The sequence below is a fragment of the Heteronotia binoei genome, chromosome 4 (assembly GCF_032191835.1).
Source record: "Heteronotia binoei isolate CCM8104 ecotype False Entrance Well chromosome 4, APGP_CSIRO_Hbin_v1, whole genome shotgun sequence".
In the NCBI taxonomy this organism is placed as follows: domain Eukaryota; kingdom Metazoa; phylum Chordata; class Lepidosauria; order Squamata; family Gekkonidae; genus Heteronotia; species Heteronotia binoei.
The window spans coordinates 34,179,125-34,194,053 of record NC_083226.1 but is presented as its reverse complement, the minus strand read 5'-3'; the positions used below and the strand labels follow the sequence as shown (position 1 = coordinate 34,194,053).

General features: G+C 45.5%; 1 protein-coding gene across 2 annotated transcripts in view; it reads right to left on the bottom strand.

The window, feature by feature from the left end:
* The window catches only part of SLC44A1 (solute carrier family 44 member 1), an 89,025-nt gene extending 81,624 nt beyond the window's left edge, over positions 1 to 7,401 (bottom strand). The window contains exon 1 of one of the 2 annotated variants that reach the window (XM_060237106.1): positions 6,918 to 7,401. In XM_060237106.1, the coding sequence (XP_060093089.1) occupies positions 6,918 to 6,947 (30 nt within the window). In that variant the 5' untranslated portion in view covers positions 6,948 to 7,401. The remainder of the gene's footprint in view (positions 1 to 6,917) is intronic. The other variant, XM_060237107.1, reaches the window with a different exon arrangement.
* Between the last annotated feature and the right edge of the window lie 7,528 nt (positions 7,402 to 14,929).

Sequence of the window (14,929 nt, the reverse complement as noted above, 5' to 3'; positions counted from 1 at the left end):
TCTTAATTACCAGACATTAGCACTTTTTTTTAATAATCTGGGAAATCATCCTCTTATCAAAAAAGGTATAATTGTCTTAACTAATTGTCTTAACTTTCCCCCTGCATACTTTAACCAGCCAGTGGAGACAGGGTTTTAGATCTACATTAGCCTCGATGATCCAACATAAATCACAGTCCAACAAATTGGCAACTGCTACTACATGTGCAGATCCATCATTGGTAGTAGGTAAGGAAAGAGCTGTGCATATCACCACTGCAAAAGCAAACCAGGGAAGTGTTGTGTCTTCTCTGTTCTGGGTCACAGGATGGTATGTTCAGAATCTGACTATAAAGGTGTTTTAAGACATTAAAAAAGTTATAGTTTTGTTAAAACAACCTTCTGTTAAGAATGTATGCCAAACATGCATTCTGAACAGCAGGCTTCTGAAGCTCAAATATCACAGAGAAAACTAATCCTTACCTACAGCCATACTGTGTTTTGAAATTTGCAGGTGTGGCAAAGTTATTTGCCATTTTAAGCCATTAAAATCTTCAATTAATTTTTGTTGTCATAAGACTGAACTTTTAAATTGTGATTAAGTAAGCTGAAGTTTCAAATGTATTAGTCAAAACAATAAAACTGTGTCAATAGATGCTAATATGATAATATATACCTTACTTCTATATTGTTTATAAACATTCATATAATGACATTTTATTATGCTTTCCTGAGGAAGTACTAATGTATTTCAGTGTTTATACTAAGTCATATACCAGATCCATAGTTTTCAGGATTCCTGCACTAAACAAAAACCTTTCAACTTTTCCTTGCTTGACAAAGAAATCTTGAGAGTTTCAGGGAATTATGAAGTACAGTCTCTCACACACATTCCTTTTATTTGTGGCAATGGTCAGAGGCTCCTTTGAGACTTTATCCTTTCACCATATACACTGAAGATACAGCTTATAACAGTACACTGAGTCTGCACATATTTGTAATGGTGGTATACACCCTTCCGGGAAGTCTGTCTTTTTAGTATAGGTAAAGGTAGTCCCCTGTGCAAGCACCAGTTGTTTCCAACTCTGGGGTGACATTGCTTTCACAACGTTTTCACGGCAGACTTTTTACGGGGTGATTTGCCATTGCCTTTCCCAGTCGTCTACACTCTCTCCCCAGCAAGCTGGGTACTCATTTTACCGACCTCAGAAGGATGGAAAGCTGAGTCAGTCTGGAGCCAGCTACCTGATCCAGCTTCCGCTGGGATCGAACTCAGGTCATAAGCAAAGGGCTCCGACTGCAGTACTGCAGCTTTACCACTCTGTGCCACGGGGCTCTTACTTAATGTGTACTGGGACTCTTGATTATCCAAGGAATCTCAGTCTTCTTGGATACACAGCTTGAAAAACCTCCTACTTAGACCATATAATTCACTTCTACCACACAGCTCAAGCCTTGAAGCAAAAAGAGCCACCAGTACAGGTCCACATGGCCTGTAGCTGATGCCTGTGACACCCAGAGAGCCACTATCAGTCTGAGTAGACAATACTGACCTCCACAGAGCAAGAATCTGATTCAGTATTAAGCATTCAACTAGGGCCCTTTCTGCTTTTGTGTTTACTACAGCTCTCACCTCCCACCTCCGTCACTTAAAAAAACCTGCTTCCATATTCACTTGCACACTCATCCCACTCTCCCACCTGGTTTTGAAATTCCTTCCACATCCTTTTCCCAACATTGTGCTGTCACTCCACTGTATCTCCGTAGTTTCCAAGAGTGGTTTTTCAGAGCAGTATTTCCCCCTCCTCCTCTTAATTCGCTTCCAAGTCTTTAAAAGTAGAAACATTTCCTTGGACTTTTCCCCTCTCCTCCCCTGGAAAGCTAATTGGTCTGTTCTTATTGGTCAGTTTCACACTGTGCATGTTTTTTTGAAGTAGGAGATTAGGAAAGTCATTGTCTTTGACACATTTGCTTGGTTGGTTAAGATGCTGAACTAGTGCAGCAAGTTTGATTTTTCTTTGGGGCTATCAGTCTAATCACTGCCATCACAGTGCTAGCCCCAATAGATAATACATATTTATTACTTGGAACATTTTTATTCTAGTCTTCTTCCATGGAACTCAAGAGTGGTGTACACCATTTGCCCCTCCTCCATAATATCCTCATGACGATCCTGAGAGATATTTTGGGCTGAAAGGAAATTTCTGGCCCAAGGACACCCAGTTAGCTTTACATCAGAGTGGGGATCTGAACCCAGGTCTCCCAGACCATAGTCTGATACTGAAAGCGCTATAACAGAGGTGCCAAACTCATTTGTTACAAGGCCCAGATCTGACATAAATGTCACTTTGTTCAACCATACCATGTGTGCATAAAAAGTAACACAAGGTACCAAAAATATAAGCTTTATACAGATTATGTCAGATGCCAAATAGCAATAGCAGGCTTGACTGGATTTGGTGTGATATGCAGAGGGGCAGTAGGCATGGAGACATCAGCCTTGGTAATGAAACAGGAAACTTGGGTCTCAGTTTGGTACAGGAGGATTCAGTCCAGGAGGAAGCAAAGAATAAATGGAATTAAGTCTGAAGAACTGATCAGCAACCCACAAAAATCCATACCCTACCACAAATTTTGTTAGTCTTTACGGTGCTACTGGACTCTTACCCTTTCTACTGCTACAAGAAACCACAACATTCAAAAACCAGTGGGACATTCAGTTGCTGACCTAAAGGTAGCAGTTCTCTTACAAAGAAATTTCAAAGGGCGATTAGAAACAGAGACTGCTGATTTGTAACTGGTAATGAAGCTCAAGACAATGCATCCTCCCGGACTGAATCGAGACCTAGGTACCTTCTCTCATTACCAATGCCTGCTATTGTCATTTGGCATCTGAAATCACTTTACTCTCCAAGATATAAGAGCAGATGGCCTCACATTCTAGCTGTATCTGAAGAAGTGAGAAGTGACTGATGAAAGCTCATGCCCTGCCACAAATTTTGTTAGTTCTTAAGATGCTTCTGAACTCTTGCTTCCTTCCACTAAAAGATTGCAAACTGTGGTTTTAGGTTTCTCCCCTCCCCCAATCTGTTCGAATCAAAAAGGGGGATCCCTCCAAAAGCTGGGGACTCTTTCTCTCTTTAAGACTCCTTCTTTCCCTGAAGAAGTATGCACAGACACAAATGCTTATGCATGGAATAAAATGTTGTTGGGTCTTAAAGGTGACATGGGAACTCACTGTCTCTCTCTTCCTCATGCTCTCTCTGGCTCTTTCCGTACCTCCCCCCTCCCAAAGAAATGTGCTCACACAGTTTGTATCTGGAATAAAATGTTGTTGGTCTTAAAGGTGCCACAGGACTCTATCTGTCTGTCTGTCTCTTTCCCAAATCAGGAGAAGGGGGAGGAATCCTCAGGGAATTAAGGGAAAGGAGACTTGGCTTTCTTTCTCTCCCCTGGAAGCAGGAAGCTGAAGAGAGTGGGCAAATGTAAGCTGTGATGCAGGAAGCTGGAAGGAGTCAGTTGCTTGCAGGCCCAATGAGAGGCCTGCAAGGGCCAATTCCAACCTGTGGACCATATGTTTGACACCCCTATACTATACCATGTTGGCATTTGCCACTACCCTACCCCAAGCTGTTCTCCCTAGGAAGTTAATAAATCCCAGAAACTATACCCTCTGAACATGAAGGAGCAAATATCTATCCAAGGGAAATTTTAATAACCTTGAAGTCAAAAAATTAGCCAAATTTCTGTGATGAGGAAAAGGAAGAGAATTTTGGCAGGAAGGCAAATCTTAAAGGCAAAGCATACATTGGAATCATGGGAAGCTACTTCCTAAGAAGCCGTAGAGCTATACTGAAATTTTCACAAAGGAGTTTACGTAGACAAATGTGAAGAAATGGGAAAGGAGAGAAAAAATGGAGATAAATGTTGTAATGGTCAGTATTAATGATGATCCAGGAAGTTAATGGACCAACAAGATCACGTACCGAATTCATTCTGAGAAGATCACCATGCAGAAGAAAACCCAGAATGTTTTGACCTACACAGGCCATATTAAAAGCATATAAAAAGTATTAAACAAAAGAAGCTGAACAGCAGAGATGTTATTTAGCCTTTAGATAAGCAAGTCACTGGTTGTGCCAGGAATGGAAACTCTGAGAACAGTCATCACTAACCCACGGCTACTGTTCAGAGAGATCAAAATGTAGGTGTAAATGTGGCATTACGGAGCTGAAAGGAAGCAAAAAGCCATCTAGCAGTCCAATTCCTTCCACCACCACAAGGCAGGGTCATTCACAATCTTTCCATTCAACACACAGTCCAAATCATAGGCACACAGACTCCATCAAGGCACACTATGTAACTGTGCCAGCCAAGCAGATGGCCCAAAAAAGTGAATCAAGCCACATGATACAGTGGAAAGCAAAAATATGACGCCAACTGAAATTACGCAAAAGAATGTGAGGATTTGGATACGAGTCTCCAAGGCTGTAGCAGGTAGAAAACAGACATTCCAATTTTAAAATGCATCCTTTGTTTAGCTGCTAAAATGGGAAGGTTTTAAGCTATGCTGGAGAAGTGGGTGGAGTTCTGTGTGCCTTGAATACAGCAAGAGAGCAATAAAACTATGGCAAATAAGGAATGGTTAAAGTTAGGAGGGGGAAGAGGAGAAAGGGATGGGCAACAGTTAATACGGCAATAGCAAAGTCCCTGTATGCATGTTTCAAAAAAGATTTTTGAAGCAGAGCATTCAAAATCCATCAAACCTCAGGATATCTTTTTCTGTCAAACACCACTCACAATCAAATATGGAATGGATCAATGCAGACGTCAGAAAAGTGGTAATGAAACTGCTGCTGCCCTACTCCACCTAATTTGTTAGCATCACTGTGGCCCTAAAGTTAGAGTTACTATATTCCAGATATGTCCAATAACAGTCAGATTAACATTACATTCAGGGGGGCGGGGGGTAGCTGCCACTATCAATTCCAATTCTTGAGTCCTCTCTCTTGGCCCTAAAGAAATAAATTATTCTAGAAGTGAAGGGATAGAGCACAATAAACTGACAAATTGCTTTTTACCGCACACAGACACACAAAAGACAAATAGTAGCCAAACATGGCTGTTACAAATTAGTCATGCCTATCATTACACAATGAAAACTTCACATCCTTCCCCAATGTGGCAGGGAAAAGGATATCACCACATTACAGCAAGGAGAGCTATGCAATTAAATACCCAATTTTAAAAGCTAAAACGAAAGATTATTCCATCTGGAAAAGTTGTCACTGCCTTTTTATAGTTTGTTCTCAATTATTAATGCAGATAAGCATCTCTCCATTAAATATACTATGGAAAAAGCATTTGCAGTGGGAGTAACATGGCAAAACTTCTTTTAACATGTCTTAAGGGATAATTAATATGTCTTAAAGAGATACTGAGCACAAGCCTCTAGAAAACACACTGGAAGAAATCAGTGTGGTACAATGACTGAAGTGTTATGCTTAAAATGTGGGCAGTCCTGTTTTGTCTTGGGCACAGTACTATGTTCCAATCTAATCTACCTCACAGCATTGCTGCAAAGATAAAAGGTCCACCACCACGTAGGCCACCCTGAACTTCTTTGAGAAAGGATAAAAAACAACTGTCACATGTATGTGGATGCAAAGATGAGCTAAGATTTCATAAGGGCACCTGTGGTAGGGAAGCAGACTGTGTGGGGCATAGCAGTAACAAGTGATGTGTACAGAATCAGATGGCCAAACAAGCAACAGGGAACGTACTAGGTAAGAGAAGGGGGTGAAGTTAGGCAAGGGTCATTAACACATAACCCAAGGAAACAGAAGAGGAGAACATGCAAAGACTGACAAAATAAAGTGTCAAGTCAAGGGTATGTGAAGAGTAGAAAACTAATATGAGGGGGACTGCTGGTACCATTTAATGCTGGATAGAGAGGGAGGCAAAAGCCTATGGAAGATGGTTTTGGGAATACAGCAAAACTACTAAGAGATGGCTAAGTCAGACTGAGGAAATTCAGCGCCATGTTCTCCATATGGCAAAGTATGCCACCAGGCACCATGCCATAGCCCAAAGCATGCATGGTTGTGAAAATGAGGCAAGGTAGGCAAGCACTGGGGTAGAACATATATCAGACATAGACACAGGGATGCAATATAAAAACGAGGACAAGGATGGCAGGCAGTAGGTTGGCAATGACAAAAGGGAAAGAGAGCAGTGGTATTCCTCTTCCTGCAAGTCGGTACACCAAACAGTTACAAATAAGCAAAGGCAGGAGGATTTTTAAAAATCATTTTGTCTCATTCTAGCATGATGTTTTAAAACATATTTTGTCAGTTCCACACCAAGCTCTGAAAGCACTTTTTAATTCAAGGTTGCAGCCAGTTTTTTAACACCCATAGTTACCAGGGCTTATACATTTAAGTAAACTGCAAGAATGGTGGTCGGAACCCTGGTTAATCCAGGATATGGTAAGGGAAAAGTGGTAGCAGGCTAAGGGGTCCAAATTCCTTGACAGAAAAACAGGAGAGGGGGGATTTCAGACAAGTTTACAGCAAACCAGGATCGAGAGGGTTAAAGACATCCAAGTAAATACAAAACGTGCCAATGCGTGGAGGGGAAGAAGACAAGGGTACAACTGGCGCAAAAAGAGGCAGGAGAATATAAGTAAATACTTTTGGGGGGGGGCGGTGTTAAACGAGGGGAAGGGGGAGAGGAAGAAAATAGAGAATAAGAAAGAGAGCATTATATTACGGACCGATTCCAAACGGGTAGAACGTAAACCAGAAGTCCAGTGGTACCTTAAAGAGGCCTTTCATTGATGCTAGCTTTTAGGGTGCATGCAGACTCGTTTTATTTAACGTTATAATACATGCAGCCTTATCCCCCCCCCCCCCCCCGCCACCCTTTCATCATCTCACCTGAGAGGCGGCGCTCCCGCAGCAGCCCATGGCGGGCTCGGGGCTGGGTCTCTGCCGCGGGCTCCAGGCATCCAAGCGCCGCGGTTTCCCGGTCGCCCGCCCGGCCCCAGGGCGACGACTACAACGGCGGCAGGAGCAGCAAGGCGGCGGGGGAGGAGAGGACGGAGCTGGGGAGGGAGGAGAAGGAGGGGAAAGGGAAGGAAGGGGAAAGGCGAAGAACTAGGAAGGCGGCTTTCTAGGGGGGCTTCTGGCTCTCTCTTTTTTGGAGTCCCGCTCGCTCCGTCAGTCAATCAATCAATCACCCGGCCCTTCCGCAGCGGCGCCTCCAACCTTTCCGCCGCCGCCAGTGCTGCTGCTGCTGCTGCTGAGGCGGCTCCTGGTCCCTCATCCCTCCTCCTTCTCCACCCCCTCCGCCATCCCAACGGCGCTCCTGAGGGAGGGGACGGCGCGAGCGGAGGAAAAGGGAGGAGCGAGGAAAGAAGCCAAGCCAACGGCGACGGCGGGCCGAGCTTGCCTTGACTTAACTCGTGGCGCCTCAGCCAACCAACCAGGCTGCGTCGTCGACCTGGAAGAAACAGCAGCGGAACTCTCCCGCCCGGGAACGCAAAGCCGGCCAGGATATAGGCTTGCTTCCCCTACCGCAATGGGAAAGGATAGACCTATGCGGAGCTGTCCAACACGTTAAAAGAGCCCGGCTCGCTTCCGGTGTGCTTGTTTTCAATTTGACGCACCTCGCTCGAGTTTAGGATGTTGGGGGTTTTTTTAACCGTTATTATTATGATTGTTATTCTTCTGTGTGCGCGCGCGCGTGCTTTCCCTGTGTTGCTGTATCCTGGGGGTGGAGCAAAGACGTGATTTGCTACCACAGGGAGCCTTCCGCTTCTCCATCTCCTCTGGGGGTTTCCAAATCCCTATGTGACCTTGGCCAAGTCCCTTGCACTCTTTCCTGTTCCTGTCACGATGCAGAGAACCACCCCCCGCCCCTCAATCCTTGGGTTGTATTATGAGGACCTTTTAAATTTCGTGGTAGTTATTGTAGAGATGGGGTAGCCGTGTTGGTGTGTTGCAGGAGCAACCTTAAACAGGAGCCCTGGCATAATGTTTGGTGAGTCAGAAGTTCAACTCTGACTCATGGAAGCAAGGTGCTGGAATATATTTCGTTTTTCTTTGGGGTGCCGCTGGACTCTGGTTTAATTGTATCTGTTTCAACTGTGACGGGAAAAGGGAAAGGAGAGTAGCCGCTTTTGTAATGCTGTGCAGCCTTAAGGCAGCTAACTTCCACGGAAAGCAGACATGTAACTGCATAGGGTTGCACTGTGACAATCAGGGCTTTTTTTCCTGGGAAAAGGGGTGCTGGAACTCTAAAGAGGGAAATGAGGGAGAAATACATGGCTGCCCCTCACAAATTTTAAAACATTTTTTCGAATTTTGTTTCCGTGTATAGGTTCTGGAACTCCATTCCACTGCGTTCCCCCGGGGGGAAAAAGTGCCCTTTGACAATTCATACCTAAACAGCTGTGTCCTTCTAAACGTTAATTTCAATAGACTATGAACAGTGTATTTAAGATTCTACTGTGAGAATCCTTAGTGACCAGGAATCCAGATTTGATTTCAAAGGAGAAAATCATGATATTAAAACTGTAAACACTTGGTTTTCTTTTAATTTTAAAAATATCTTTTCTTGGGAAATGCTTAGGCCAGGGGTGTCAAACATGTAGTTTGGGGGCCGAATTAGGCCCTTGGAGGGCTCCTATCAGGCCCCCAAGCAACTGGCTGTCATCTGCTTCCTTCTCCCTCTCTCTTGCTTCCTTCTGCATAACAGCCTGCTTTGCAAGGCTTGCTCAATTGCACAGGAGCTACAAAGTAAAACCTCTATTTTCTCCATTGGCCCTTGGGGAGGAAGGGGGAGGAATAGCTTGCTTTGCCAGGCTCTCCCAATTGCACAGCAGAACTACTGAGCCAAGCCTCCCTTCCTTCTATTGGCTGAGGCTCCCACCCCCATCCCCTGAGGAAAGAAGGGAAGAGCCAGAGTTTCCTTTGCCCAGTTCCCTGAATCCCATGGGAGAAATACAAAGAAAGCATCTTTAAAACCAATGAGTGCTAACATTTTAAGCATGTTTAAACTTTTTAAAAAATATTTGTGTTTATCTGTGTTCTTTATAAAATGTATATCTCTGCTACCTAATCTTAAATATGTACACATGTGGCCCGGCCCAGCATGGCTCGGCCCAACCCAACATAGCCTGGCCCAACAAGGTCTCATTTACGTCAGATCCGGCCCTCATAACAAATCCAGCCCTCATAACACCCCTGGCTTAGGCCAATTTTGGAGTAAATTGGAGAAAAATTGCAGTTTCACAAGACCTTGGAACCAGGGGAGAATACAATCTCATATGTAGAACCATACAGCTGAAATGGTGTCTGCTTGCTACTGTAACCCCTAAAGGCATGGGAGTGTCACGAGCCCAGTTACCCAGACCCTGTAATGTCTGGAAACATAGCCGCTCTCACATCAGTCACATTGAGACAAGATATTTCAGGAACTTGCTAAGCTACTGTGGATTTTTCGCAGAATATTTTACATGTTTCCTGTGAGAATCTTTGTGTTGCTATGTCTTAAGCTGAGATATTTTCGGATACCTGAACCCTATATAATAAAGGAAGTTTGCCTTTGCAAGCTAAGCATTCTCTCCTCAACACCCGTATTGTGTGGTTCATTCCAACACTCATATCTGGTTTTACAGTAGTAAAAACACAACCCTAAATTTCTCTAGGCTAGGCCCATTAATTTAAATCAGAGTAACTGCATATGTGACTGGCAGCACAAGTTGATCAATGAGTGTAGACAAGTCAAGCAGAAACGGTCATATGAAGGCTCCAGCATGTGTCCCATTCACTACTCTGTATGTATCTTAATAAAGGATGTTGAATGAGCTTAAGAACACAACATGGATATATGGAATCATTCAAAAGCACACAAACCCAGTGAAAACATCAGCCTGTGTTGACAGTGCATTAAAGAAGTGTTATGAAAATCTGTTCTGATAAATGTGCCAAAAGGAGTACTTCTTCCAATTGTCCAAGATGATGCTTAATTTACAAACAGCTGCATAGTCTCTTCTGCAACTTTGAAATACAAGGGCTCTCACCTTCTGCCATTTTCTCTCTGATTTTTACGCACATTGCAAATACATTGGGGTTAGCCCTTCAACTCGCTCACTCCATCTTTAAAGTGCTAGCACTAGTAATATAGTTGATCTCACAGGGTTGCTATATTTGTAAAACAAACTAAGAAGTGCTATAGTGTTATTCAGATGATGTATAATATTTTGTACTACTGAGTTATTACGTTAATTGTTGTTATTCCTGGTTGTCCTGACTTTTTAAATGTCTGACTCAAAGGGACAATTTTGTGAGCAGCAATACTCCGGTTAGAGGCCTTCGGTCATTTGCTGTGGAGCTGTTTTACTGAGATCAGTGGGACTACTCTGAAACAAAGGGAATGCAAATTGCAGTTTAAACTCAGCCTAAATGGGGAGAGATAAAAGGAATTATCTCTGATCAGGAACATAACACACTTATTGATATCATTTCATTGTTGGCTTTTCTTTGTCTTACTTGGTAAACTCTCTTTTTCAGAATGCCTTTGGGTAATCTCTACTTTCTCCTCTTATTTCAATTAGAAAAGCAAAATAGCTTTGTCTGCTCATAAACACTTTAAATAAATCTTCATGAATAGGATTATTCCATTTTTCATTTAATTTCTCCCCATAGTAATTCCTCCTCTAGCTCCTAATGGCCAACGTAGTGATCCATAGAAAGAACAATGCAGAAGATGCTGTATCCAGGAAGCAGCAGCCTTAGAGAGTCATCATAGTTCCCCTGAAACCTCCTAGCTGCTTTCAGTAAAGGAGGAGGTACAGAGAAGGAAGTACCAACACTGACAGCCCACAGCTTGCATAAAGAAAGAAGACCAGCCCTCCCTATCTTCCACTTCTAATTAAGTATCTTGGGAGGAGAAGAAAGAACAGTAGTAGTAGCTGCAGTCAGCAGGAGGTCTGGGGAGACAACCAGAAATGAATACTTCACATTCTGAGTGCATGCCAAGTTGCTGTTCTTTAATCATTTGTTCCACAATTCCAGTGCATCAACCCTAAAGAATGCCATCTCTCTCTGGCATAAGCAAGGGTTCTCTGCTCTCTATAAGGCAAATTCTGCTGTTTTGCCAGTCAGAGGATGAGAAATTGCTTCATTTCTACAGTATGCTGTTATGCATTTGAATGCCACACCAACCTGGGAGCCAATCTGGTTGAAAAGCGTGCTAGAACTGCTACTACAACAAAACAACCACATATACCTTCTCTGACAGACTGTGATATCCTTAGTGGCATTGTTCAGAATAATTTTATTAATGAAAAACATTAGTCAACCCCATGTATTTATTTGCTTCATTTATACCCTGCCTTTCTCCCCAATGGAGACCAGTTCCTATTACTAGCCCTGGCCACCCATCAGTGGGTAGGGGGACCTCAGGTACTTCAGAGTGGGTCTCTGCACACAGGACAGCAGAGGCTGATGATAGATAAGAATATAGATGTGAGAATGCCCCCTGCTCACCACCAGCCACTACAACCATTGAGAGCGTCCCTGTGCCAACCTGCATGTCACCCCCCTCTGGAGGCACAGCAGGAGAAGGGATGAGAAGTGCCACGTCCTCTAGAAAGACTCTGAGAAGTCCCCCAGCAGCCTGACCTTTGCCTGCATCCCTCGCTACAGCAAGAAGTCCCTCCAAATGCCCAGCAACCACCATTACAGATGCTGCCAGCCCCTCCATCCACTGCTGCCCGCTGGAAAAGGCTCCCTGCCATTTGTGACACCTCTCCAGCCACACCCACTTGATTACTGTCCAAGTGGAGGACAGGGTGGGATGCAGCTCCATGCCCAGGGGTCAGGATCCCCTCCCTCCTCCAGACCACCAGCAAACGTGACACCTAGCCCAGCGGCAGCTACCCCACTCCTGCTCCCCCTGCCCCTTCTCTGTCAGAGCAGGCCTGCTGCCATCTATATACATCAAGTCCGCCCTCTACAGCTCCTCCGCCACAAGGGACAGGGATCACAGGATGTCAAGTGTCCGCAGGACTACAGAGGCTGCTGTTGCCATATGCCTCCTCAGGGTCAGGTAACGTAGTTGGTCCATGAGATCAGCAGCAATTGCCAGGGAATAGGGACCTGGCAGAGGGGGGGAAACAGCAGTCAGTTCACAGGAGCTCCAAGATGGCTGCCGAGCCCTGACACCCCAGCTGCCCCCTGGAGGCACCTCACTTCCCAGCAGCCTCTCTGCCTTGATCCTCCTCCCTGTCACTCAGCTCCATCTCCTCCTTGCTAGATGTGGGGACAAGGTCCTAGGTGTTATAGGAGTATCCCAGCTGTGGAGAGGGGGGCATGACAATGGCAGAGTCATCCTTTCTCATGGGCTAGGGGTCACAACCCAGCTACTCTGGCTGCTACTGCATCCTGGGTCCTCCTCGCCAGACTCAGAGGATGGGCCTGCCACAGCGTCCCCACCCTGTGAGTTGCCTGTAATGTGGAGGGACATCAATCAGGGAAATGCAGGGCCAGTGGAAGGCAACAGGTGGCAGGACCATGGCAGTCACCACACAGGATCTCAACACTGAAGCCACCCACATGATGGCCTCTGCTCCCAGCAGATGCTCCTGCACTGCCCACTTGTAAGGAACACCTTTGGCCATGAGGGCTTGGACAAGCTTCTGAGTGGGACTGAAGGAATCATCCCAGCATTTCAGAGCGGACATCTCCATCCGTATAGCATGTCCCAGGGCAGACACCCATTCCACAGCCATGTGTCAGAAGGCATGGTGGTGAGAGGTGGCAAATATGCTTCTGGTAGTGCCTTCTCAGCCTCGATCCAGTTTGGCTGGTGATGGCCATGCTTGACACCCGATGTTGCAGCGGTCATACTGCCCCCCCCACAGGATAATTTGGAGGCATGCCACCCCACCATGGGAAAAAGCCAAACACCTTACCCTGTCCCACCCCACCCCCATGCTCCTGCCATGGCCATTACCCGCCAGGAGGTGGTTCCAGGTGTAGGGGGGAAACAAGTGTTCACAAAGGGGGTAGCTTGCATCCATGAGGAAAGGGTGGCAGCCACACAGATGAGTGCGGCTCTGGCTGCCTGTCCCCTTTCCCCCCAGTACCAGGCCAAGCACAGGCAGGATGATATCCCTTCCTGCCCTTACCTGCCCTGCTCAGAATGTGCCACATTCACTTGATACCAGCGCTCTACAACTGGGTGGCACAGTAACGGCGGAGGAGGTGCCATGACCACTGATATCAGGATTGCATCAGCACTCTCCATTTTTCAGACAGCACATGCCTCAATCAGTTTCACCTAGACAGAGCTGCCATCCCAGCCCTGTGCATGGAACTTGGCCAATCCTCCAGGACCAAGTTCCCACTCTTCTTGCCATCCCTATCTTGCAAAAAATACATAAATAAATAACCCTGCTATTCCCAAGGTTCCCAATCACTGGATCCTTCCAAGAGGTGATTGCAGAGGTGTCGCAGTTCTTGGCTAGCTGCTGCCTACACAACTTTCTGGATGCCATGCTGGCCACCTCCATGTGAGCTTTCACACCAAGGAGAGCGACCTTACATGCATCAGGGTGGGGGTTGCATCATTCAGAGGCTTTCTCAATGTGGTGGGGTGGACGCAGCCCTCATTTTCCCGCAGAAGGAGGTGCAGACTAGAGCCCCATGGACATGGCCACAGCTATTTGTGGAGGAGTGGATTTGAAATTACCATGGCTGTCGATGGGCTGCAATGCCGTTTTTGCCAGCACAACTTTCTGCCTGTTCAGAAAGGTGTCCCCACGCTGAAAACACTTTGCAAGCCTCCTAACTGTTGCCATGTGTCCTGGAATGCCCAGATCTATGTTGCAAGCAGGGCTTGTGCTGTTGCTACACTGGCCTGTGGCTGCAGTACTCCTATGCAAGTGGGACTCAGTGCTGCAGCACCTTCGTGTCCTACACCAGCTGCACTTACTCTGGTGTTACACCAGTGAAGGGGTCAGTAGACTTCCTATTCTGATCCCCGCCCCCACCTCAGGATTGCTGTAGTACAGGAGTGTCCAACTCATTTGTTATGAGGGTCGGATCTGACATAAATGTGACTTTGTCAGGCCGGGCCGGGCCATGAGCATCATAAAATATAATGCCAGGTAGCAAAGATATAAACTTTATAAAGGCACAGACAAACACAAACATTTATTTAAAAAAATCAAACATGCTTAAAGCATTAGCACTCGTTGGTCTTAAAGCTGCTTTCTTTGTATCTCTTCTGAGTGATTCAGGGAAATGAGCAAGGGAAGCTCTGGCTCTTTCCTTCTTTCCCCAGGGGATCAGGAGGGGGGGAGCCTCCGCCAACAGAAGGAAGAAAGGCTTGGCTTAGTAGCTATGTCGTGCAATTGAGAGCCTAGCAAAGCAAGCTCTCCCTCCCCTTCTTTCTCCCCAATGGAAAAATAGAGACTTTACTCTGTAGCTCCTGTGCAATTGAGCAAGCCTTGCAAAGCAAGCTGAAATGCAGAAGGAAGCAGGAGAGAGGGAGAAGGAAGCAGCCAAAGCCAGTTGCTCAGGGGCCTAATTCAGACCCTGGGCCACGTTTGACACCCCTGCTAGTAGTTTCTTGAAGGAAGCCAGGGATCATTAACAGAGCATTCCCAGCATCCTCACTAAACTAAAATTCCCAGGATTCTGTGACTGTTAAGCCAACATACCAATGGTAGTGTACAAGGAAGTATGTATGAGATAATGTAAACTTAATAAATAAAAACTAATTTTGTTAGAGAGGGAGTATCTTTCATATTTACATTATCATTCTTTATTAGGAAATAAAGTCCAGGGTTGCTATGCAGAGCAGGCAGTGGCAAATGACCTCTGAATGTCTCTTGCCTTGAAAGGCTATGGGGTCACCATAACTTAGCTGTGACTTG